The sequence below is a fragment of the Dermacentor variabilis genome, chromosome 1 (genome assembly GCF_050947875.1).
Source record: "Dermacentor variabilis isolate Ectoservices chromosome 1, ASM5094787v1, whole genome shotgun sequence".
NCBI classification, from domain to species: Eukaryota; Metazoa; Arthropoda; class Arachnida; order Ixodida; family Ixodidae; genus Dermacentor; species Dermacentor variabilis.
This window is the reverse complement of record NC_134568.1, coordinates 115,596,308-115,623,345: the sequence shown is the minus strand read 5'-3', so window position 1 is coordinate 115,623,345 and position 27,038 is coordinate 115,596,308. Positions and strand designations below refer to the sequence as shown.

The window sequence follows — 27,038 nt, the reverse complement described above, 5'->3', positions numbered from 1 at the left end:
CGATTGGCGCTGTGGAGGTTTCGACGGGCGAAACTATGTGAAGCGTGTTTAGAAGCGTGAGCTTGCGCGCGCCACTGCGGCCGCTTTTTGTCGAGTAACGAGCGCTGACGCATAGGGCCCGGTGGCGAACGCAACAAGTCATTTTTTTTTTCTGCGCTGCACCTTTTCGTGGCCAATCTTCGTTGTTTCTTTCCTTTTACGAACGGGGCGTTCGCCCGCAGAAGAGCTTGGCAGAAAACGCGCTCTATAGAAGGAGACAGGCAAGACGAAAATGAACTCTTGATTTCCATTGTATAAACGAAGTTCCGCCCGTCGAAGCCGCCACAGCGCCTCCTCCTTGCGCCACAGCGCGCAAGGAGGAAACGATGGAACATGCACACTTGCAGTCTCGGAGGGACGCACATGCGTGCAGGCGTCGGTCTCGACACCAGGGGTTTGTCGCTAAAAGGGGAGGAGGGTCGTTTCGCCACGCGCTCGCGCACCCCGCAATATTTTGTGTGCCATTGTACATTAGATCCGGCTATCCCTAGACACTCTGACGAAATTGAAACTGCCCATTTGCTGATAAACACGCACACACATACGAAAAACTAGGAAATGTACTACGTCTACATAAGATAAGCGTAAATGCAAACAATTCAGAAAACGAAGACGAAACAGACCAGGAGAAGCGCCCTCTATGAATCCGCGTTAAGTTCGCGTCTTGTGCAGAATAGAAACACTAGTATATGCGGAACGCACGAATTTCACTGTTCAATCAATCCTGTCATGGAACCCTAAATATATGTACACTTCGTAAGAATCTACAGCTCAAACGATATTTCTGGCGTGACAGAGATGTGACCGCCCTAAGGGACCAGTGTCAAAGGGCCAGGATTCTCCGCCGTCTGCTCATCTGCTTCGCCATGCGCACGCATGCTGCAGCCGGACGTCCCGTGACCTTACGACCGCCGGCGCGTCCGTCATGCGTGCCCGATTTTAATGAAGACTGAACGCTCATACTAGCCCCTTACTGACGATGCACAGAAAATTTACAGTTGGCACCGGCTCGGGTTGGATAAAGCTGCAGTAAACCCAGGAGGTGCCGGAAATGCTCCTCGGAAGGCACCGTTCCAGCTCCCTTGGCAACTGTATAGTCAAGCAAAGACAGACGCTCATGGACAGTGGGTATAGCGAAAAAGATTACTTCCTTCGTAGCCTGTGGATGAAGTCAGAGACGATTAAGTAGAAGCTGCATGTACAAAGCACCTATAGTGAACGAGTCCAGTTGTTCGCTGCCGAAAATTCCGCAACACTTGGCTCAGAGAAGCTTGCCTGTAGCGTAGCACTAGCATCGTCGTTGCGTATCCTTTCCGCACACCTGTTCAGCCGTCCCCACAGTGCACGAAACAGTGTTGAGAAAAAACCTGAATACTTCGAAGGCGGCGCCCTCTCATCTGAGACTCTGTCGTTCCGATCTTCAAAATTCGCGGCGGGCGACGACGCGAGAGCGCCACACAAACGCGCTTGTCCGGCAGCTAGGCCGCACTATCAGCCGACAATGGATCGCGCTCGCCACCGACACGCGCATGCGCGCGAAAGTTGCCGTGCCGGCCGCGGCGAGCGACTGACTAGCAATCAGGCGGTCTCGCCGGCGGCTGACCATTGAGACGGCGCGAGCGATGTTTGCCCTTGCAGTGCAGGTGATTCTCTGGTTTACTTTTGTCGCGTTCGTTGCGCTGGCCTCTGTGGTCGTTGCTGTCCTCGGTGCAGTTCACGTCGCGAGGCGGGCTACGTGGAAGAAGCTCTGTAGTTTACCCGGTCCCAACGAGGATATACCGCTCCGATGGGTCGTGCAGCAGCACGCACATGCCACTTCCGTGAAGCACCGGACGCCGTACAACGTGTGTGAGTTCTTCCGACACGACGGCTTCGCTCCGCTTCGACCTTGCTTGTCACCCAAATGGCGTTAACTTCCGGTACTTTCAGGTATCGTCGCTCATGTCCGGAACTGCAGGTTATTAAGAATGTGATGTGTCACTGGAAGAAAGCGAAATGCTGAAAGAATTACAAAAAGCATTGAAATTTTCACTGTCACATTTGGCGTAAACGCTCAAAAATTATCGTGAGCACGAAAGCACATGCGCGCCTATATTCAGATGTGCTGCAGTTCGAGAAAGTATAAATCCCCACAGTGTTAGCCGGTACCTACTGAGCAGGAAGTCGTCGATTCGTATCCCGGCCGTGGCGACCCTACTTCGGCGGGGGCGAAGTGTCAGTAGGCTTGTGTGCTTATATTTAGGTGCACGGAAAAAAAAAAACAAGATGTTTAAAATTAATCCAGAGTCCCCCACTCCGGTGATCTCATAAGCGAGTCCTCGTTTGGCCGCGTAAAACCGACAAGTTAAATGTGATGTAAATTTTCTGAGAGTATAAATATATAGAGATAAAATGCGTCATATGCCTATTGTTACTACTCCTGCGAATTAGCGTAACGAAGACTGGAAGTGTTTGTTGTGACATGCTGTTAGCCGTGCTAGTTTTGTACCTGTTATCTACTTTACACTGCATAAGAACAAAATGGTTGCGGGGGGAAACGACTTTCTTTACACCAGGTGCCTTCATCTGAACAGCTGATATGTCGCTCCCTTCCCCAAATTTTTCAATTTCTTTTTTGCCTTTGACAAAGTTGTGGCAGAAAAACCACGCAGTGTTCCTGAAGATTGAAGAATTGCTGCGTGAGATATATTTACTGAATGCAGTGCCGTTTAGGGGATCACTGTTATCCATCTGAGGAACTTCCATGTGCTCGGCATCTTACAGTGCGAGCGTAACGCTGTCATCGAACTATCAGCGAGCTTGGCTGGTATAACGTAGCGACACTTTTGTCTCGATTGTGTTCTTTCTTATCATCCACTGCTCCTGACTGTCGATTGTAGCGATAATGTAGGCAGCGCGTACCTTGGACTATAGACTTTCATACAATTACTAGAGCGAACTGTGGCGCTAGTGTCTACGGGAGCTGAAAGCAGGGCAGTAAATTCAGCCACCATGGTAATTATATATATATATATATATATAGATTTTACATGGATCTGCCTAAACTTCGTCCTTGTGGACTTAAATGGCTTGGTGGCTTTGCAAGGTTATCGTTTTAAAGAAGGTACTGCATTATAAACAATGAAGCAAACATCATTAAATTTTTCCGACGGCATGATTCGAGCACAGGACCTCTAGCTCAGAAGCCTGAGAGTGAAACCATTACGCCACGGACGCATTGGCAAGTGGAACAATCAGCAGCGATTATGCGTGCTGATTTAGGCCAATTTAGGCCAAATTTAGGCCAATTTAGGCCTTGATAAAGTGTAATAAACGAAGCCACAAGAATGTCTGAAGCCCCAAGCACGAAGATAAGACAAAACCCTGTACTACCAACCCATTTTTTTGCTAATTCCCTGTATCCTCCCCTCACGCAATACTCCTTAGGAAGCCTGTGAGGTAATTAATTAATTAATTAATTGCTATTGTGGTTGAAGGATCGCAGCGCCAAAGTTGCCTCTAGTAATTGTTGAAAACTCTTTGGCTTACACCACTGACGAAGCGCTACAAGGAAAATAAGTGCAATGCTGTGCTTACATTATCTCTACCCAGGTCAACGTTTTGTTTTTACGGAGAACAAGGAAATTCTTTTTTGGTGCTGTTCTTGTTTTTTTTTATTCTGGAGTTTTAAATGACAAAACCGGAATCCTATGATTGCGGTTTTGAGGCGCGCGGTAGTGGAAGACTCTGGATTAATTTTGACAACTTGGAGTTCTGTAACCTGCACCTCAGTCTAAGTATACGAGAACGTTTTCGTATTTTGCCGCCGTCGAGATTCGGCTGTCGTAGCCGGGTTTGAACCCGCGACGTCGAGCTCAGCAGAGCAACACCATAGTCACTGGGTTACCGCTGCGGGTGAAAAACAAACGGTGACGCGTTTTGAGAGAGCTACCAACAACACTCTGCTTGCATGTAGTGTTGGTCAACTGTTTCCGTAGTATGACACTGCTGCAAGGCATTGCTAATTTGGTGCCCCACGTTATATCGTATAACAGTGCAGGCACACTCTAAAAACTAGGGAGGGTATCGCAGTAGTGAAGCGACCGATTTACTCTTCAAAGCGTTGTTTTACTCTCGCAGAATGTCCAGTGGAGTGAAATGCATTGTTCACTCCGTCACCAAGGAGAAAGTGAAATGTGCTTTTCACTCTGTCCTTCTGAGAAAGAGTAGAATGCCCGTTCTACTCTTATGGCAATAGAGAACAAAACGTAGCGTAATATTCTATTTCAACTGTAGGAAGCTGGTCCCGAACATGGCAATGTATCATTCACGCACGCTGAGCAAAGAGCACACCGTTCTGCTTCTAAGAGAACAGGCGGCCACAGTTCAAAGGAACGCGGAGCGAGCGCTCTAGTTTTTCACTCGGAGTTGCTCTACCGCGCGCGCGCTCAACCCCGCGGAACAGCGCAGCACCGGGGAAAGGTGATCCGTCCAGCGAGCAGCAACGGAGGCCACCCACGGGAGATCGTGTGTCAGCCATCTCGCGTCGCCATGAAAACACGACACTCGTTCGTCATTCGTTGGATATAACAACAAATCCTCCACGGTAAGTGAATTCTGTCATAGGTGCACATTCTTCGTATATGACATGCTAACGCCAGGAAGTCATCGCGGCGCTTAGCCGATGCGATTGACAACGGACTAAAGCGCGCAGTGTCTCGATGTCAATCGAAAAAGTCAGTCGTCGCGATAACTGCATGTGATTTTATCACTCGCCACTATCCGTAAGAGCTTTGAAAGTCGCAAACGCTGCCAGAACCATTTTATGTTCAATAAGACGTGAGCCGAGAGGACGCTTAAAATGGTTTGTTCACCAGCCCATGATTCCGAACCTATGCGGAGCGTGCTTAGCGTACGTTTTGTGTGTTTAAATTTATTCAGTTTTGCAGTCTACTGTGTACGGAACGCTCTTGAAATAAGGAGTCACATAACAGTAGGCGTCATTTTGCTGGCGGCATGCTTTCGTTATAGATAAGCCGCGCGCTTGACGGTGTCTCGCCCATCGGTAATATGCGACCAATGAAGTTACGTGCAGCACCAGTGCTAGTAGAAACTTTGCCGCAGGCATTCAGCTGCATGCTAAAAGAGGTCAATTGGGCGCGTTATCTTGAACTCACTGAAAACGGATGTGGAATCCATGTTTTATGCTGAATAAAGTATAAACCCCATATTAAGCGATCTTGCTCGCGACAGCTACAAGCGATGCGATGGAGATGGCTGTCGCGTTCGCTCGTCGCCTACGAGTCGTACTCCGTGCGAGGGTCGATTTTGAGCGACGGCTCCCCGGTGTTGCCGGTATGAGGGCTGTAAATACGCGTCGAAACTAGCGTGAAGCGTGCTTTAGTAATTTAAGTTGATGTATTTTACTGTAAAAAGTAGCATAAAATATTTCCGAAGGTCTTGCAGTAAGTTCTTATCCTTGCACGTATAAAAATTCAATCGTTTGCTCGTTCCGCGCGACAGTCGGTAGTATTTGAGTGATGTAGTACATCCAGTTCCGGCTTCGCGCTCTCGTCTAGTCCCTCATAGCACTTCCGGAAGACGAGCGACGATTTCTAGATTTCCAGAACCGAGCGATCTGTTCAAGCGACGGCCCGTTTTCTCGCTCGAAGCCGTCGCTCGTCGCCGTCGCGCACTAAATCGCTCTCATGGTGCTTAGCTGTAATACTGAACTGTTTTTGCTCATGTATTGAAATGGTGTGATTATGTGTTTGATTTTATGTCTCCTGCTGCGGTTTTCGAGCACGGTGCGAATCTGAAAGGGTGCTTATGTCTACGAACTCGGTGGATTGTCAAGCAGCGAGTTATGCATAGGCATCGAATGTAACGGCTGGTGAGTGGAATTACAATTGCAGGGGCGCTTTGCATACGCTTATTGTTTTGGACATGCCTGTGCATTTGCTAATATGAATTCGCGTTTCGGAGTTATGTCATATGAACAGCTAAATCACCCTTCCTCTGGAGGTTACAAGCGTAATGTGTGCATCTTGCTATTGCATGGCAGATCAAAATGTGGTTATCGCTTTAATATTTTTAGTGTCAAAATAAAACCTTGCTTTAATTCCGTGTTACCAGTCGTCTGTCGTACACAAAACAAAGAGTCGGTCTAATATACTAATAACTGCGGTTTAACTGCAACTTTTACATGCCTTCAAGAATGTAAAATGCTAGATTTCAATCTGCAGCAGTAGTCGAGTCTGTCTAAAATGAACTCCACTGCGCACCTCATAAATGAAAATAAGTTCATGCCTTTTAGTAAGCTTAGATCCAGGCCGCAGTGAACTTTCTTGTTATCATTGAAATGTGGGTAAGCTTGCCATAACAAGCCTTGTTGCCCTTTCTTATAGGCACATCCAGTCATATCCATTGAACTGAAGGACCATATTTTCATCCCTACTGAACATCATGTTTGCACATATGATCCTCAAATTATGGCTTGAGCTGTGTCACAACCAGAGATGTCGCGGGGGCCACACTGGGCACGTGCTTAGGATGCGTCACAAGTGGTGTTTATGACACACCGGACTAATGACAGACCTATGACATCGGACAATGACCAATATTCTATTTATTAGCAAGAGTATTTTAACATTGGTGCCGAACGAGGACGAACTGTCGGTTATTTCTTATTTATTTAAATCTAAAAATGGAATTTAGTTTAGCAGTTGACTGTTGCAGTCATTTAGATGTTTCGCATGCATTTCAGTAGGAAGACTAAGAGCTAAGACTTTCTTTTAGTGCCATGACCGCGACTGTACTGATGTTGTTTTACACCATGTCTTCGTGTTGACTTTTGCACACAATATTTTTTCAGGCACCCGCTTTATATAACGCAAGAAGGCAGCTGCAAGGGCACAAGGATGTCAAAGACCCAGCCCAGCGTGACTTCACGTAGTGCAGCGGAGCGCATGCCAAGGAATCAATATACATTGTCATACAATTTGGACAAGAAAGGTAGAATGTGGGCATATTGGGTGTACGATTTGACTAAATGTTAACAAAATCAAAATACAGTATGTCACACCAAGATGAAAATTCTCACGTGCTCTAGGCAGTCATCTTAACATGGTATATTTATGTAAAGTCTCTGATGGGAAAGTCAAAATCAAGTGTGCTCTCTGTAGACAAAACACATAGGAGCAATTGTCATTGAAAAGTTAGCGATGTGTTTAAAAAAAAGCTGATTAGTTTTGAGAAGTGAGTGCTTTTTGTCTTGCCTCTCAACAGATATATCCACGTGATAAAAAATAGTGGTACAATGAAATTGCATATTTGCTTAGTGGCGTGATACATACTTGCAATGAGCACGGTACCTGTGTTCACTGTAAAAAGCAACAGCTCATGCTTGGTTAGGTGCTTGCACCCATTTAACAGCTTTAATAGCTTACATGTAACAGCATGTGAATGTAAGGGGGCAAATAAAAACTACTATGATTCCGTATTGTAAATGCTGACATGAAGCAGGGAGATTTTCATGTCTTCCTATTTATCTCTTTTTTGCACTTAATTTTAGAATTATGGCTCCCTTTTAGGTTCCAGAAAGGGGAAGCATTGCGGGAAGACAATCCCATGTTTAAGAAGTTATTATCGTTTACGTGCATGCTCCCGAATCCAGTTCATTAGAACCATTCGTGGCTCCCGAAGCGAAAGCAAGGAGCAATTAAGGCCTCTGTGTACACCGTGGTGCACACCTTACGTCTTAGAAGTCGGAGGGTCACTTGGAATTGAAAATTATTTTTAAAATTGTGGTTTGTCTAATTACTATCCAACCAAGTATGCTAATTAGAGATGCGTTAAATGCAAAGAACTGAGAGCATCTGATTAGTACACTTGTTCATCAATTGGCTGATGTGAACATGTAGTGTTAACCAAAAACCCCTTAGTTTCATGGCTTCTGTAGACATAATTCTTCTGGACTTAAGATAGAGTGCGCAGTGAGGTGATGTATTAATCTTCCTAGACACATATGTACTTGTATTGAGACGAAGATTCTGTGACGTGCGATAATTTTTCTTTCTTTAGCACATCTTAACTAATTCAGTAGGAAAAAGCTTTGCTTTCAGGTAGTTGGTTCATTGTGCAAGTATATGCATAGTTGCATGCAAAATCCATGTGCATGGAAGGGATATATGAAGCAGAATGGTGCCATTCTAAATTTATGTTTGACTGTTTTTTTTTTCGTGCACTTCCCTGCCTGTACTTATGCTTATGTTGTCTTTGATGCATCATATTCGTCATGTCTAATTTTTGGTTCACATCTGAAGCCATGCTATACTTTAGTTAGATCGCATATTCAACGAGTCACAATAATTGATCATGTACTTATGCAAGCTGCTCGTCAGAAGTATAGCATTCTTACCGTAATGGGAATGCAAAGCTACCATATATGACAGGAAATTTGATGCGCAAGATTTTAATGCCAATGCTACTTGCAGTTTTAACTCATTTGCTACACACTAGATAATGTAAACTTTATTTATTTGTGAGAAAATGTAACGAATGAATCCCAACAGCACCAGGAAACTACTTTCGTGAGGAAGCCAACCGAATAAGAAATATAATACGCCTCTGTACGGGTTTCAGACCGGGCCCTCAGGATATTGCTGCAGAACCACAACAAGACACACTTAGAAACAATGGTGTGCAGCCCATGCATGAATAACTATGTGAAATATAAGCAAAGCTAGCTATACCTGCAGCCTCGCATGAGAATATACAACACATATCTAAATGCACTGTACTCTCGGTAAGGAACATCCATACGCTGTACATAACGTTATCAAATGAGCTGCTGTCTTAGAATATGGCACACAAAAAAAGTTTCTTGCAAAATTTATCAACATTGCCAGCCCCATGCTTAGCATCTCAACTGGTAAACTCTGCCATATACATGGACGCGTTTTGTGCCAGAAACGCGTTTGCTTCCCAGTAATGTGGCACATATTTCTCTTCAATCATAGCGTCAACATGCGAGTTTGCACATGTTTGTTCTATGTTGAACTTTCCATTGTATACTTTATTTTTGAAAAGAAGGAGCCAATTGAAATTAAAGGATATTTCTACACTGTAATACTGATGAAACTTTAGAGAATATACGTATGTTTTATTACAAGATCTGTTCTAGTCATGCGCATCAAGGTAATCTGATTTTATGTGTTTCCCAGTATATTTGTCAAATTATTATTCAGTTTGTCTTGTGAGTGATCAATAAAGATTTTTACCTTTTAAGAGAAAAGGTTTCATTTGTGTAACTCGGCGACTACAGATTACATCCCATTCACCAAGCATAAGTGCAGGAGCTGCTTATGAAGGAATCAAATATTCCCCACATGCAAGTATTGCGAATCATTTCTAACGCGACCATGGATCTACATCGTGCTTTCACACTATTGGGAAGAGTACTAGCACTCTGTTCTGAACGAGTACAAGTACTCTGGGGGAGTAGAAACACTCGGCTTGGAGGAGTAGAAGTACTCGGTTTGGAGGAGTAGAAGCACTCGGTCTGAGGGAGCACTACTACCCCTGTGGGGAGAGTATTAGCACCCTGCGGAAGAGTACTAGCACTCCCTGTGGGGAGAGTATTAGCACTCCCCTGCGTTGGAGTAACTAAACTCTGTCGGGAGGAGGTGACCTAGTCTCTCTGAAAGAGGGTCGATCTACTCTAGAAAAGAGAGTGAAATATGGGACAAGCAGATACTCCCTCAGAGAGTGCCGGGAACTCTCTTTGTTTTTAGAGTGCAAGCTTAAGCTAACCACAGTGGAGGGTTTAGACGAATAGTGCACCCGTCATACTAATAATGCGTGGCTAAAAGAAAAAAAAAGGAAAAATATTATAAATAAAAATTAACATAGGTTGTCCTTCCCTCTGCAACTTAGTGTTGCAAGCTTTGTACATATACACGGGAGTCTTCGGGGCACAATTTTTAAGCAGTGCGGGACATTATTTATATGCGCCAACTTCAACTGGTCGCTTCAGAGTGCTTCGAAAGTCTACCACGTGCTCATCTTCTCGATATCGGGCACTCTCATAACGTACAGCTGTTCGTTTCCGACAGCCTGGCTGTTAGTGGGAGCTCTCCAAGGAGCTCTCCCTTTCGAAATAAGAGCGCGCTCGAGAACCGTCGAAGTGACGGTTCTCGAGCGCGTTATCAGGAGCCTCTGCTGTGCTTTCTAAGCTCCCGTAGGTTCTGCCGGTAAACATTCAATTTGCACCTCATATTATTCACTCTATGCTCTAATATAAGGAGCCATACACGGTGTCCTACATAAGTTGAGCCAAGAAGTTAAATATGAAAGGCGCGTCGGAAGCGAATTGAACCGAACGCATACTATTTGCAATAGCCCATAGTACCTCAGACATTTTTTTTTTTATTTTCCCTATAACTCACTAAATAAGTTTAATTACCCAACTCTATAATTATTGGCTCAGGACCCCAAGTATGATGCGCAGGTTTGTAGAGCACATTCAGAAACCACCGATCAAGTTGTTTCCATTACGATACGTCTCACGTAGTCATTTTTTCCGGGTTGCAATGAAAGCCCGCGAAATATGAAAAAAAAAACAGTCACGTGATGGAGCGCTTGCGCAGTGGTATCGTGCTGCTCTCAAGCGTGCGTTCGGTGAACAAGGTAGGCTGCATTGTGACTGACGACGGTGAAGCGGTAGGGCGCTCTTTATCTCCTCGGTACCGCTCGGCCAGCAGCATGCATTTCCGGCGTCATCCGACGGGAGCCGACCTTGTTCACCGAACGAACGCTTAGCTTTAACCAAACGGCAGCATTAGCTTTGTGTGGCCGTACATCAGCGTCACGACTTGATGTAATTTCCGACCGAGCTCTGTGTCACCTAGGTGAGTGAGCGAGAATTGTTCTCAATTGGTCTACAATAAATCCTGGAGAGATGGCATGCTACCAATAAGCTGGAAGACAAGTCGCCATGTTCCACTGCTGAAGCCTGACAAGTCGCCGTTGGAACTCTCGTCATGTCACCCGATCGCTTTGGCAAGTTGTGTGGCAAGTAATGGAGAGGGTGGTCCTTGGACGCCTGTAGTGGTACTTGGAGTCCCAAAACACCTACCCGGATGCCATGGCGGGCTTTCGACGTGGTCGATCATCGATTGATAACGCCGTCGACCTGGTCACCTGCGCTCAGCATGAGAAAAGCCGTAAGCGTCTCTGCGCTATGCTCCTCCACGTCAAAGGGGCGTATGACAACGTTACGCATGCAGCCATCCTCTCTGCACTAGAGAGGTAGGAGTGGGTGGTTGGATGTTTCAATGGATGCGCAGCTATCTCTCCACACGATCCTTTTTTGTAAGCAACGAGGAAAGTCATAACTCTCTGCATTATAGCTACCGCGGCGTCCCCCAGGGCGGTGTACTTAGCTCTGTGTTAATTAATCTAACCCTAATTGCTCTCCTTCAGCGCGTGCTAAGCACACACAAGCTGTCAACGTACGTGGGTGCAATTTGCATATGGGCGTCTGCAGTAACACGCCTACAGATGCAAGCGAGAAATCAGAGAGCCGCCACCCAAACTGCTATCTACCTCCGTAATCGAGGCCTGGAAATTTCCTCCGGGAAATGCGCGCCAGTCACATTTACGCGCAAACCCATGGCAAACTACAGCGTAATGATAAATGGCCAATGAATGCCATATGTTCGATCGTACGATATTCTAGGTGTCATAATCGACAAGGACTTGTCATGGAGCCCTCACGTATCATACGTGAGAAAACGGTTGACAGCCCCCCCCCACCCCCCCATCTGCCACCTGTTCAAGCTTTTCACTCGCAAGACTTGGGGAATGTCGACAAGAGAGAGAGAGAAAGGCAAAGGAAAGACACTGAGGTTAACCAGAGATTATCTCCCGTTGGCTACCCTGTACTGGGGGAGGATCAATGGGATGCGATAAGTGAGAGAGAGAAAAGAAAAAAGAAAAAAAATCCCAACACACACGCACGCACACACGCACACACACACGCACACACACACACACACACACACACACACACACACACACACACACACACACACACACACACACACACACACACACACACACACACACACACACACACACGCACGCACGCACGCGCACACGCACACGCACACGCACACGCACACGCACACACGCACACACACACTATACACACGAGCTGTTTCTGTGTGTGGGCACTGTCACGCAGTCTGCGGAGGCGTTTCTAGTGTTACGCAGTGTCACCGTCGAATCCTAGGTCTCACAGTGTACAGTCACAATTTGTCGGAAAGTCCCATGTCTTCCCGAGTACCGTAGCCGGTCCCAAGTACCGCAGCAGCGCCTTCATAGCGGATCGCGCTGATGTTCGCCAGTCCTATGCTGCAACTATACAGGGTACTTTTTCTCAGATGTCTGTGGTACGGTACAGCTTGCCAGCAATAACCAACACAGGCAAAAGGAATCTACGCACAATACAAAGTATTTAGACTCAAGCGCTCTGTATCTGTCTAGGCCTGTCTCGGAGTGTATCAGAAGTGGCGACTATAGCAATCGCTAGAGACCACCTTGTCAAGACCCACATTGAAATTGAAGCGCTGAGGACGAATATAAGGCATCTTGCGAGGACTCCTCGCCGCCACCTAGCCTCTCTACCAGCCACCAGACCATGCACCTCTTTCCGCCAAATGATAACCGCACGTGGTGAATCATTGCAAGCTTGTTTCACTCCTGCTGCAAGACCTTCGGTTCCTCCATGGTGCCTCGCTCCGCCAAAAATCAACCTCACAATACCTGGCATCACGAAAAAAGCTGATCTCTCATCACCAGCCCTTAAACAACTCATGTTACTAGTTTTGTACGAGAACTACCGTGACTCTACGCATATCTACACTGATGGCGTCTGCGTCAGCAGGCGTTTGGTGTGTTGAGACACCACGTACCCGAGCACACGAAGGTTGGCACCTCCCGCGTGTAGCCGGGCGCGGCTTAGCCGTATCTGAGGAAAGGGAGACCCTGAGGGTTGAGCCGATGCTGGGTGTTTGCACCTTTAAGGCCCCCCGGCGGAGGCAACACACCTCTTCGGCCTCTGTTTCACATAGACGGCACCTCCAGACTTACCCACCTGGAGGAAATCGGCAGTTGCCTTTTCCTGTCCTTCTCATCAATCTTCGTCTTTTTCTCTCGCTTTCAATCTTTCCTGTCTTCGCTTCACTTCTTCTTACTTCCATATTTCCAGGTGGCAAGGGTTAATCTGGTGTAGTTATCCAACCTTGGGTATGTTATATTAGGATATAGTGACTATGTACAGCTGGGGTCTTCGTTGCTTTTGGGCTTCGTAGAGTCCCCTTGTTGGTCTCGATGTTGGGCGGCTGGCATAGCTACCGAAGTGATAGTTATTTTCATGGCTTTTTCATCATTCCGCCGACTCCCTGATCGCCCTCTTTCCAAGAGAGGGCGCACCGATGACTCCCTGAACCTTTTCGGCGAGACCAAAAAAGTTTACCCAAAGTAACATATAAGTTGTGAAAATCCTGATAAATCCCCAAGAACTGTATCACCATTTGTTGTCGCAAAGTGTCTTACTGAGAAACTAGGTCCCGGCTACAAGGTCACAAAAATGGCCAGCGGTTATCTGTTGCTCGAAGTTAGTGCCAAGAGACAGTACGAACAACAATCGGGACTTGAAGAAATTAATAATACTCCCATCTCGATAAACCCGCATCGTTCTTTGAACAGTACACGCGGAGTCGTATTTGAACAAGATCTCCTGGACTTGAGTGAAACCGAGCTGCTTGAAGGCTGGAAGGAACAGCACGCGACAAATGTCCAAAGAATAAAGATCAGGCGGTATGACAAAAAGATCCCCACTAAACACCTAATTTTGAAATTCTGCACACGCACTTTACCAGAATATATTGAAACAGGCTATATGAAAATCCATATTAGACCCTGCATTCCGAACCCGCACCGCTGCTTTAAGTTCCAGCGGTTTGGTCACGGCTCTCAGAGCTGCCGGGGCCGTACCACGTGTGCAAAGTGCGAGTCGCACGAACATCCTGCCGATAATTGTACTGAGGCATACCGCTGCGCAAACTGCGAGGGTGACCACCCTGAATAGTCTCGCTCATGTCCTTCTTGGAAGAGGGAAAAGGAAATAATTACACTCAAGGTCAAGGAGAACATTTCTTTTCAAAGAGCGCGAAAGCGTATTTCTTTCCTCCATACCGCAGGGTATTCTGGTCCGGCGCGTAGGGGGCCACACCGCTGCAGACTGGGGCATCAGTACAGTTCACAAAGAGTGTGGCCGCGGCAGTGCCCCCAGCCCCCCAGGCGACAGCCGCGAGCGCTGCTGCGCCTCTCTAAAGGAGGGCCCATCAACCTCTGTGTTGACCATCAACCTTGGTGGCCGCCAAGGCTCTGCTTTTCGAGGCAAGGCCTACCTTGAAAACACCCCGCTCTAGTGAGCGGAAGTCCAGCGGCTCCCAGGAGTCGATGGACACAACCACAAGCCAGGCGACGCATTCAGCGCCTCGTGAGCAGCGCGTTTCTCGTGACCGCTCCAACAAAGACAAAACCTGGATGACAGGGCCTGGAAAGGCTATATAAGTCAACTGGCTCCTCTTAACACGCAGCACATAAACGCAAAGAGTATGGATACACAAATAGTACACTGGAACGTGAGAGGTCTGATCCACAACCTAGATGGTATCAAAGGACTCTTATACAAATACAATCCAAAGGTGCTGTGTGTTCAGAAAACACATCTTAAATCTACGCAAACAAACTTTCTCAGGCAATATGCTATTTTCCGGAAAGACCGAGACGGTGTTGTTGCATCATCTGGCGGGGTAGCAGTAACAGTTGACAGAGGCGTTGTTTGTCGGCAACTGCAACGCCGAACTCCTTTTGAGGCAGTTGCTGAAGAAGCAGTGCTATTCAATAAACTAGTTACCATCTCGTCTGCATACATTCCCCCCAGTTATCAACTCTCTAGAACAACATTTCAAAGCTTTATTGATGAGCTCCATCACCCTTGCATAATCGTCAGTGATCTAAACGCGCATAGTACACTGTGGGGCAACTCTCGCTTGGATGCGAGAGGACGGCTTATAGAAAACATCCTATTCTCTTCAAGTTCATGCTTGCTTAACAAGAAAAAGCCAACATTTTACAGCTCTACACACAAAACATTTCCTTCCATAGACCTAAGCATAGCGTCCAGTACAATTGCGCCATATCTAGAGTGGGATGTCATTAATAACCTTTATGTAAGGGATCACTTCCCCATCGTTCTAAACCTTAAAAAGGAAACTGAGTGTCCTCCACATGTTCCTCGATGGAAAGTGGATTCAGCCGACTGGACGAAGTTTCGCAAACACAGCTGCCCTGCGATGATATCTGTGACTTTAGTCTAGACGATGCAGTAGCATACATAACAGCGTTCATTATTGATGCTGCATCAGTATGTATCCCCTAAACAAATGGGTCGCCCTTGAAACGACGTATTCAGTGGTGGAATGAGGAGTGCAAGGAAGCCCGGAAAAAGCAAAACAAGGCTTGGAATCTCCTCCGTAACTCCCCAACCGCAGAGAACCTAATTAACTTCATGGCGATCAAGTCGCAAGGTAGAAGAACGCGCCGCCGCGCTAAGCGGGAAAGTTGGGAAAACTACATGCATAAGCAGCATCAATTCTTATACATACGAACGAAAAGCCTGGAACATGGTGAACAAAATAAAAGGCCGCGAAACTCATTTTTTACCTTTAGTGAATACGCAAGGAGATACTCTTGACGACCGGGCACATTTCCAGTGCAGCTCATTACACAGATACATTTCTAAAGCACCAGCGAGTAGCAGAACAGCTGCCTTTTGGTCGGAAAGGTACATCCAATGGAGTATACAATCGTCCATTTAGAATGGCTAATTTCCAGGCCTCACTTCATTGCTGCCACAAGTCCACTCCAGGAAGTGACACAATAATGTATGAGATGATCAGACACCCCGAGACTCAAAAACACTACTGTCACTCTTCAACTCCATGTTTTCCGCCGGCTACATTCCGTTTGCCTTGATAGAAGAAATCGAAATCCCTAATCTCAAAGAAGGCAAGGACCCTTCCTCAACCAACAGTTAAAGGCATTTAGCTCTAGCAAGTTGTCTATGCAAACTACTTGAGAAAATTATTAACCGTCGCGTCATCCATTTTCTTGAAAGCAACAAGGTACTCGATCCCTTAGAGTGTAGTTTTAGGGAGGGTTGATCCACAACAGATCACCTTGTCCGCATCGAGAAAAATATACGTGATGCCTTTGTCCACAAACAGTTTTTCTTGTCAGTATTCTTAAATATCGAGAAGGCGTACATCACAACCTGGCACTTTGGAATCCTCCCTGATCTGTCTGAAATGGAGTTCGAGGCAACTTGCTGAACGTGATTCAGAGTTATCTCTCCAATCGCACGTTCCGTGTTAGAGTTGGTAGCGTTCTGTCTCGTCCATTTACGCAAAAGGCAGGTGTTCCACAAGGTGGTGTGCTGAGCTGCACTCTTTTTATTGTCTAAATGAACTCGATCCAGACTCCCATACCACGTACTATGTTTTATTTTGTATGTGTGGATGACATCCAGATAATTAATTATGGGGTCTTACGTGCCATAACCACTTTCTGACTATGAGGCCTGCCGTAGTGGAGGACTCCGGAAATTTCGATCACCTGGGGTTAATTAACCTGCACCTAAATCTAAGTACACGGGTGTTTTCGCATTTCGCCCCCATCGAAATGCGGCCGCCGTGGCCGGGATTCGATCCCGCGACCTCGTGCTCAGCAGCCCAACACCATAGCCACTGAGCAACCACGGTGGGTAAAAAAATTCATCCTGGTCCGGGACGACATCCAGATAGGTTACAAGTCATGTAATCTAAGTATTTACGAGCAACAAGTACAGCTTTGCATAAATAAACTAAGTGGGCGGACGAAAACGGTTTTAAGCTAAACCCTCAAAAAAGTACGTGAGTCCTGTTCTCTCACAGGAGATGTATGCTCGCGGACCCCGTAATAGATCTCAATGAAGAACGGTTATTTTTGTGCCGTGAACACAATTTTTAGGGATCCTTCTAGACTGTAAGCTAACTTTTGTGCCACACGTACCTGAAGTATCTTAAGGCAAAGTGCCTCAAGACTATGAATCTGCTGAAGCTATTGTCACGCACAGCTTGGGGAAGTGACAGGATATGCCTTATAATGTTGTACAAAAGTCTAATATTAACATGCTTTGACTATGGAGCCATAGTGTAATTCTGCTAGACCTAAATCAAAAAAGGGGCTGACTGATGGAATAGCACACTGTGGTATAAAGTTTGTAAACAGGGATAGAGTACCTCAGAAAGGCTGGCCTAGACCTAGTACTCTGAAAATGCTAGATCCTATCCACCACTTAGGCATTCGCCTTGCTACAGGCGCCTTTAGGACTAGTCCTGTGCAAAGCCTTTACGTCGAATCTAATGAATGGTCTCTATACTACCAAATGACATATTTAAGTTTTTCATATGCCTTGAAGGTAAAATCAGCTGTGGATCATCCAGGTCATTCAATTATTCACAACTTCTCCACGGCCAGGCTGTTCCGTAACCACCCAAGTATCCGGCCTCCTCTGTCCCTCCGGTTGGAAGCACTCTCCGAAAGAACAGGGGTCCCTCTTTTAAAGAATGTCCTAATGGTTCCTACTCTGCTTCCGCTGCCTTGGGAGTGGCAAACTATCCAATATGACATCTCTTTCTTAGAAATATCGAAACGAGCACCTGAGACTCACTTAGTCACATTTTCTTGAACTTAAAGAGAAGTATTCCTGTGATGAATTTTACACAGATGCTTCGAAGTCTCCTGCTGGTGTTGCTTACGCAGCTCTCAGACCCTCATTTTCAACATCTGGGGCACTAAATCCAGACACCGGTATTTTACAGCAGAACCATACGCGATGATTTCGGCTATTAAAAACTTAAGGCTCAGAAATGTCGCTAAGGCTGTTGTCTTCACAGGCTCGTTAAGTGTCGTGAGAGCACTACACACACACACACAGTTTACGAAAACATAAGAATTCTGTTTTCAATGAGCTGTATAGCTTGTTATACTCCGAATATATGTTCAACCAAGCGATTATCTTATGCTGGGTACCTGGCCATAAAGGTACAAAAGGCAACGCAGCTGCTGAGGAGAACGCTTCGTCAGTGAGTTTTAGCCACACAGATGGTAATCTTCCCATCCCTGCCACAGAATTGGAGTCTTTTCTACGTCGTAAACTGAGGAGTCATTCGCAAGGAGAGTGGGATACACAAAAATTGAATAAGCTACACATGATAAAACCAAAACTAGGGAACTGGATAAGTGAGAAAACAGCACGGTACAAGGAAGTACTTCTTTACCGATTAAGAATAGGGCACACTTACGGTACTCACTCTTACCTCCTGAGTGGGGGCGCTCCTCCGACTTGTAGTAAGTACGGCAATAGCCTGACACTCCTCCACGTTCTTATTTAGTGCCCTGCAATATAAACAGAGAGGAAAAAGTATTTCCCTCCTGCATATCGCGAAAATACACTGCTTCACCCTTCATTTTTCCTGATCAATGAACCACTTTATAATCTGCAAATAGCCTTAGATTTCTTAGCCGAAACCGACATCCTGAAAATAATTTGGCATGGTAACTCCAACACATGATGAGCAGCAATTGTGTTTGAGGGCACTCTTGAAGCTGTAGTGTCACTGTTGTTTCACTGTCGTATGTTTTTACCAAAGCACATTTGCCATCGTCCACGTCCCTAACTAATCAGTGTCATTATTCTAGTACCTATATATTTTACGCCGTTTACAGCGATAGTTTTTAAGCCCTTTTACAGCCATGTCATATCTACCAGGATGAATTCACTGTCCATGTCATTAACAATACATCGTTAAGATTACCATTTGTGATGGCACTCTTTGGCCATACTTGACCCTTGCGCCAATAAACACCACATATCATCATCATCATATCTACACTGATGGATCTGTCCTGCCAAAAAACTCCGTTGCGGCAATCGTGATACCAGCGAAAGTTACAACCATCAAATTTAAGGCGACTCACGCGACATCATCGACGGCGGCAGAGCTCGCAACACTCCTTACCGCCCTTCATTACATCGGTGATGAACCGCCACAGAAGTGGACGATCTTCCGCGATTGAAAGGTGGCACGGCAGTCTCTACTGTCACCTTTACGACGCTGACCACACGAACAGCTAGTATTTCAGGTTACAGAGACGATGCACCATATAAACGATGCAAGCCATGAAATAACTTTCCATTGGCTTCCAAGTCACTGCGGGATTATCGGCAATGAACGGGCCGATCAAGCTACCCGTTCCTTCCATACTGAGGACTACAACGTACCAATGCCACTTTGTAGAACTTTAGCGCACCACATCGCAATGGAATGAGCCACACTTCAGGAATTCTCAACTATACTCCATTGATACCACATAAGCCTTCAAGTCCCATCAAAGCTTCGCCGTAGAGACGCCACGCTTTTGTATCGACTGTGGTTGGGCATCGTTTCTACCAAAGCTTATGCGTTCCGCATAGGGATGTCCTACAACGCAACCTGTCACCACTGCAGCCAGGAAGAATCGATGAATCGATTGGCCATATTTTGTGCTACTGCCCACAGTACAGTCAACAGAGGGAATCCCTTCGCGACGACCTACCAGTTGGACGACCGACCACTATAGGAAGAAGGAATTCTACACCATCGACAGCACCTAACGTCACAGAAGAAGGCCTTGCAAGTGCTACTGCGCTTCTTGCGATCTACCAGCCTTTGTGAATGTCTCTACCTGGAACGCCCTTCGTGTGTGTCTCTCTGTGTGTGCATGTTTTAAACCCTTTCCTCGCTGTCCCCTTTCTAACCCCTACCTCCCAACCCCAGTGTATGGTAACAAACCGTAGACTAAATATATGATTAACCTCCCTGCCCTTCCTCTTCATCTCTCTCGCTCTCTTCGACATATATTATACACTCAAAAATAGATGCTCTTGGCTGTCTCCTTTGTGAAGAACATGATATGGAAGCAACAGGTTGAAATCGCGCAAAGCTACTCTTTTAAGTGACCTAGAATATGATAAACGTATAAGGGGTTCCAGCAAGTACGGCCGCGAGCATAAGTAAAAAGAAACGGACAGGACAACGCTGGACTTACAACTGAGGTTTATAGGGAATACATTCCACAAATCTCCGCCACGCATGCGTATACACCCAAGAACAAAAACAAGGTTTATAGTCAAATATCAATAAAAGATATACATGTGCACAAAAGCCAAGTCACACCCCTTCACGACAAGGGCAATAACACTTGAATCAACATGATAAATTTAAAAATTGAAGTTCTTTATCATTCATGTGGACCGAAGGTTCACTCACACATGTATGCGCGCCCATCTTTTTAATGTGGAATACTTCGCTTATTTTCCTTTCTAGTTTACTGCGTTCTCTCCCCACAATCGATACACTATCAAACACTGGTCGGCAATTGTGCTTTTTGCAATGCAATGGCAAGTTCCCTCCTGTACCTGTAGGTAGCAAATAGCGATGCTCACGCATGCGGTCATTAATGCAACGACCTGTCTGGCCAATATAGGACAGTCCGCATGAGAGAGGTATGCGATATACTACCGAAGATGCACACCTTTCGTGAAAAAAAGTGGTGTGCTTTTTTCCACAGCCAATAGTCGCATCTTTCTTCTCTTCTGTGATGCTTTTGCACAACCAAACTAGTTTGTTCGGCGCCTAAAACACTAGTGTGACGCCATTCCTAGTGGCCACCGTCTTAAGATTATGAGACAAGCCATGCAAATACGGCATCACTACGACCTTTCTTTTTCTTTTTGAAGATTCATTGTCGTTCGCGGTTTCCAGCGGTTTCTTTTTTGTCAACTTTCTAAACAGGGATTCGGCCACAGCCATCAAAAGTGAGACCGGGTACCCTGCCGACATTAACCTCGCCTTCCGGGCTTCAAACCTCTCCTGCAATAACTTGATTCAACTCTTGTTAAGAGCATTCGTCAAGCAAAGTTCAGTTGTAAACTTCAGTTGTAAGGCCAGCGTTGTCCTGTCCGTTTCTTACTTGAGCTTGCGTCCGTACTTGCTGGAGCCCCTTATACGTTCACCATGCACCAACTAGCCCAGCAAACCACACTACTAGAATATGATAATATAGACATAAATAAGTTGTCCCGCTATATTAGGAAAATCTATTTACTAAACCGCTGGTGCTCTTAAAAACACATAGAGAGCGGGGCATAACTTGTAATTATGAATACTATATTGTTACTTGCATATAAATAATTCTCATGCTATTTTTTTCTTGATGTCTTTTACTTTCTAGTGCTTTACTGCTATTTCTTCTGTAGCGAGGTTCACGACTCATGACAAGGACTGATGACGTTTCTCAAATAAATCGTGAGACATCTGGTCGAAGTACTATTGGCATGTAGTAAAGAAGCGTAACTTCGTTGACCATGTTTCGCCCCGCCTTTTTTACAGTCTTTGTACATCTCGATGTATCTGCTACGGTATTGTTTCCTGCTTACTGCTGTGCTGTAGGAATGGAATGAGAACTGTACACCACATTTGTGCCACGCATCTCCTCAAGCAAGAAGAGCGATTGCCCCTTTGCCCAACCTCTGGGCATGGCTTTACTTAAGATATTGAAATGTAAGCGAGTTGAAGCAGGCAAGAGCGCATCAAATGATACGGCCACCGCGCATACGTACAAAAGAAGCAGATGCAAAACTTGTATAGAAGGAGATCTTGCGCTTCGACACCTCGAAGTGCAAGCAAAACGTTCCAAGTGTTCATATGAAGGACACACTCAATGCGAACGAGGGTCTGCATTCGCAAAAAAGCTCTCACGCTAGAATTCTCTATAAGAGAAAATTTCAGCCAATCTTGATTTTGAGCATATTATTAGCGAAAGCGGGTGGCCGGATGGGCGAAAGCGGATGGCAAACAGCGCTTACGAACGAAAAGCTTTGTGCATACGGCCCCGGAATCACTGAATGGGCTGCAACAAAAAAAAAGAAAGCTGTCTTCTTTAATATACACAGGGCTGACGCCATTACATGAATTGCCCGAAATATTCGAAGAAAGGCGTTTTTTTTTGTGCGTGTATTGTGCATTTGTATTTGCACAGTGACCGCCGAGTGCCTGAAGTCCTCCTAAATTTTGCCGCAGCACCCTGCTCCTGATAATCCCTGAATTTAAACCCTGGTGCGTTTGGACGCCACCGCGGCACACCTATTCAATTACCAAAACTAGGAACTGCATAAATACCCAATGGGCAAAAGGGAAGAGCAAGCGACGAGCGCACAGAATAGAAGAAAGGTATGCAAGTCATCATGCACACTAGCTCCCCGAAACACAAAAACGTATATAAAGATAGTTAATTTCTCGAAATCATTGGAAACCACACACCACTAGCAAACAGCCGGACTACCACTCCTTTGTGGCCTATGCAACCGCCCTCTTCCTTCATGCATGCGCACAATGGCCCTTTGGTACCCACTGCAGGAAAGTATGGTTTAACGTATTACATGTATTATATAACGAAAGCAGTAAGATTGCTTGCGGATACAGAGCTGCGTAATGCACTCTGAACAGTAAATGGAGAAAGTCGACACCTTAAATTGCAACAATGCTCTCTGGCCTTCGGCGCCAGCGAAGCATTGTCGAATGATTGTCCAACGATCTTGATTACTTCGAACGTTCTCTAATCCAGGTGATAAAATGTGCTTTAGAGTAAAATTTGTTGGTCATCGTAGCGGACACAGATAAGAGGACACTCCGTGGTGGTGCAGTGGCTGTGTGACCTTGCGCTGGTTGTAAACCGGCCGCGGCGGCCGCATTCTAACGGGAGCGGAATGCAAAGATGCCCGTGTACTGGGGTTGCATGGGCTGCACGTTAAAGAACCACGGCTGGACAAAATTAATCTGGAGCTTTCCACCCTACGGGATCTCGCAGAAGTCATAACCCACTGTGCACTTTCGGGACCTTAACACCCTCGATTATTAAATTGCAGATGAGGGTACCGATGGGCTCAACAATTTCCCAACTGCCACATGATGATGAATTACACATACGAGTAAGGAAGCAGTAAGATTTTGTAAACGACATTCCTAGCCACAAGCTACAGTGACCTTGCCACGACCAAGACAACGATGATAGATTGCGACGGAAAGAATGTCGCTGTAGAAGCAGCGTCACCGAAGGATCGATGGCGCGCATACAACAATTAGATGCGGGGAGTTGCGACCAGCTAGTAAGATGTGGCGAGCGTGACATTGATGGCGCTTCCTTCACGAAGAAATTCTGTGGAAGATTGCCTTTTCCAGCCCAATTTTCGTTTTAAGAGGAAGCTTTAGCTCGGGTGCTCCTATCTAAATACATGTAAAAAGAGAATTCGTTTTTCTCGGCAACCACTGCACCAATTTTGACGAGGTTTGTTGCATTTAAAAGAAAAACTTAAAGTCTAGTGACTGTTGGTTTCGAATTTTGGAGTTAGGTCGTCAATCCTTTATTAAAAACTAGCGAAAATCCGAAATTTTCAAAAAATGAAACTGTCAGGTTTACAACTCCGTAACTCCTAAAATAAAAACGATAATACACTTCTGTGAAATGCATCTAATAGTACGTCTAAAGCGGACAAAATTGATATATTACACATGAATCTCAAAAAATTTAGTAAGATGGAAATACAGCTTTTGCAGAACCCTTGTAAACAACGTAACAAATTCACGTAAGATGTAAAATGACATACAGAATTTGTCCGCTTTCATTGATCTAATGGATGCCGTTCACAGACCCGCGATATCCGTTTTTGATACAGAGCTATTAATGTTTAAAAATTGTGCTTCCATTTTTTTCAAACGGTCAAATATTTGAAAATCTTTCTAAGAAAATTCAAGCCCTAAATAGCAATTCCGCTTCCAACAGTCACTAGAATTCAACTTTCTCTTTCAAATGCAACAAATTTTATTAAAATCGGTCCACGGGTTACTTCATAAAAACGTTTTTGCGTTTTACATGTATTTGAATAGGCCGCGTCGGAGTTGGGCCCGAGCTAAAGCTTCCTCTTAACGCGATAGCGTTAAGGAGCTCGTGTCGCAGAAAAGCCGGTTTCGTCGGTGCCGGCGTCCGCGGCGTTGGCCGTGAGCGATAAATCACGGCAGGCACTTGATAAATAAAAAGCAACTTCCACGATGCGCTGGGTGGGAATCGAACTAGGGTCTCCGGAGTGTGAGACGGAGACGCTACCACTCAGCCACGAGTTCGATGCTTGAAAGTGGTACAATAGCGCTTCTAGTGAATGCGGTCTTGCCTTAGAAACGTGCCGTAGAAAGTTATACTGCGGTGTATATCGGTAATTATGAGCATGTAACTTACAGAAGTCGCAGTTACACGAGTAGCGAAGTACGTTTCCGCTACATTTCTTCTGCGCTTACCGCACACGCAGAGCCATCTTGCGGCAAACACAGAAGACCTCCTCCTCTCAATGTACGGCGCTGCCCCGACAGGTGGCACGCCACGAGCACATTGGAGCTGTGCGGGGACCGATGCCAGGCGCGTCGCGGCCCCCACTCCCTCTCCCCTGACGACGCTTCGCCGTGCTCCCACACGGGTTGCAGAATCAAGCGCCGTTCCTTTCTTTAGATTACTATCTATCTATCTCTCTGCCCGTGCCGATCACGACGTTTGGCTGGCGTAGATCGTTTCCCCCTCCGAGACACCGAGTTCTTTGGTTCGTTCCGTTTGCTCAGGCGCACGTTTCGTTGCCGCGCCGAACGCTGCGTTGCTCGACGCTCACCGCGTGATAGGTGGGCGCGAAGTCCGATGCGGGGCGCCTCATAACTGAGCGCTGCGCCGTAGCGCATTGTCTTACACCCCTTGGCGGGTCGACGGGAACGCTGTCGCGTTCCACTCTTGAAGGCGAAGCTTAAGCGTCCTCCAATTTTTTGCCTGACTTCCTATTTTATGATCAAAACTACGTACAGCGCGAAGGACAAGGACTGCGAGAGACGACAAACACAGCGCAGTGTTTGTCGTCTCTCGCAGTCCTTGTCCTTCGCGCTGTATGTCGTTTTTATCATGAATTACCAACTATATCCTAAGCAACAACCCTAGTTCCTATTTTACAGCATGTATTGTTTTCGAAATGTTCATGAGTTTGCTCGGCATCTTACGGTAAAGTGAAAAGATAAAGGCCTACCGAATGCCGTTTTGTACGGTTATATAGCATCACCATTTTACAAGGGATACCCGCAATATTAAGGGCAGACGTACACTCAGTCGGCATGGACTTCCGTTCGCCCTCCGCACCCCTTCCGCACGCGTATGGATGTGCAGACAACTGCACACGCAGCACGCAGACGGACAAATTTCAGTTTTAACTGCTCGTGCGGACCCAATGTATACCGAGATTTGCACACCTGTGTATGACACGTGCAGTTTTCCGCATGTCTTCTCGCGGCTGAAGGCAGGCGGAAGTTCAGGCGGTTTGAGCGTAAGACAGCCCTTAGACTTCCAAACACGGGTTCGTCCCGACTATTGTAAACGGCGTCCGGGTTACAGAGAGTCAAGCACTGCTTACACTTCCTGGTTGCCCATAAGATAATTTGGCTTCTCAGCTCAATAATTCCTGGCAAGCTGTCATAACACAACATACCTTCAGGCATTTGGTTCTCTATTAAAAAGAAAATTAAGTATGTCTACAGCCGAAATCTACGAGGCAGACAGTGGGTTCTTGGCTCCACTTCACACAGAGTCTCAGCCGATCAGAGTTTTTAATGCGCCGGAATTCGTTTATACAGTCGAGAATTTACAATGTGTGGCTCAACACAAAGGCGAGAATTACATGGGCGCTTGCGCGCAGCTTGCGCATACTGGTCGGCTTTCTCCTGGTACAGAGCTCAGCCCTAAGTTTTTTCAAGAAGCGACAGCAGGAGTGTGCGTTCAGGCCTTCTTGCCCCCAAGGTACTTACTCTTGCCAGTTTCGGTCATCACGTATCTTTCGCACGGCATGTGCAGCCCTTACCTTGTGAAAAGGCACTGCGGCGTTGGGCTTATCCCGGAATGGCTCAAAATTTGAGAACCGGGCGATGTTTATCATCCTAACAAAAAACTGCGTGGAAAGACGTGGACGAGCAAAGTTACGAAGAACATGGGTGCTCTGAAGATGGAACCACACCAACTTGCCCAGCTCTCAGTTTTGACTATGTTTATCATCTGGCTTCGACCACAAAAAGCGTGGTCAGGCACGTTGAGGAAGTACAGATGTAATGGGCGTAGTTGCCTATGCTGCCGGAACTCGCGCAGTGAATCATAGGGGCAGCGTCAGGGAAAGTCGAAATCGCGGTCGTGAATCCGTGGTTATCAATTTTCCGGACACCATTTCGCTTCCAGCGAGCACGTACAAGACATAGAGCCGAATGTCGATACGTAACGTGGCGCAGAACAAAGACACCATGTGGGTTAAAATGTGCCGTCTGGAGCTGCTCCCGACTGTTCTTGGGGCTTTGAGCATATTAAATTACAGGGGCGCAAGCGAAAGAACGAATTCCACTTATGCACAAAGGCGTGGCTGGAAAAGAGAGAGAGAGATAAAAAGGAAAGGAAGATAGCCTAACCAAACTCTCGCCAAGTTGACCACTCTACACGTTGGGAAGTGAGAATAGAAATAAGAAGGAGAGAAGAAGGATATTCATTGTGCGCACGCCCGCAGATGAGTGTTCATTGACAAGCTATCATCCAGTTCGTGTTTTCAAAAAGCGCATAAGTAGCACTTTGGTGGCCTTGTGCATACTACAGGTCTGCAGCCAAGGTCCTAGGATCTTCCGAGAACGGTTTGTCGTCTAAGCGGCTCAAATTTATACGCTGAACATGTCGTTACGAATTGTAGG

General features: G+C 46.1%; 1 protein-coding gene across 3 annotated transcripts in view; it reads left to right on the top strand.

Annotated features, from left to right (window-relative positions):
- Positions 1–1,538: 1,538 nt before the first annotated feature.
- LOC142583310 (cytochrome P450 4c3-like) overlaps positions 1,539–27,038 on the top strand; it is a 39,447-nt gene continuing 13,947 nt past the window's right edge. The window contains exon 1 of one of the 3 annotated variants that reach the window (XM_075693734.1): positions 1,539–1,887. In XM_075693734.1, the coding sequence (XP_075549849.1) occupies positions 1,662–1,887 (226 nt within the window). In that variant the 5' untranslated portion in view covers positions 1,539–1,661. Of the gene's footprint in view, positions 1,969–27,038 lie in introns of all 3 variants that reach the window. The other 2 variants (XM_075693747.1, XM_075693741.1) reach the window with 2 other exon arrangements.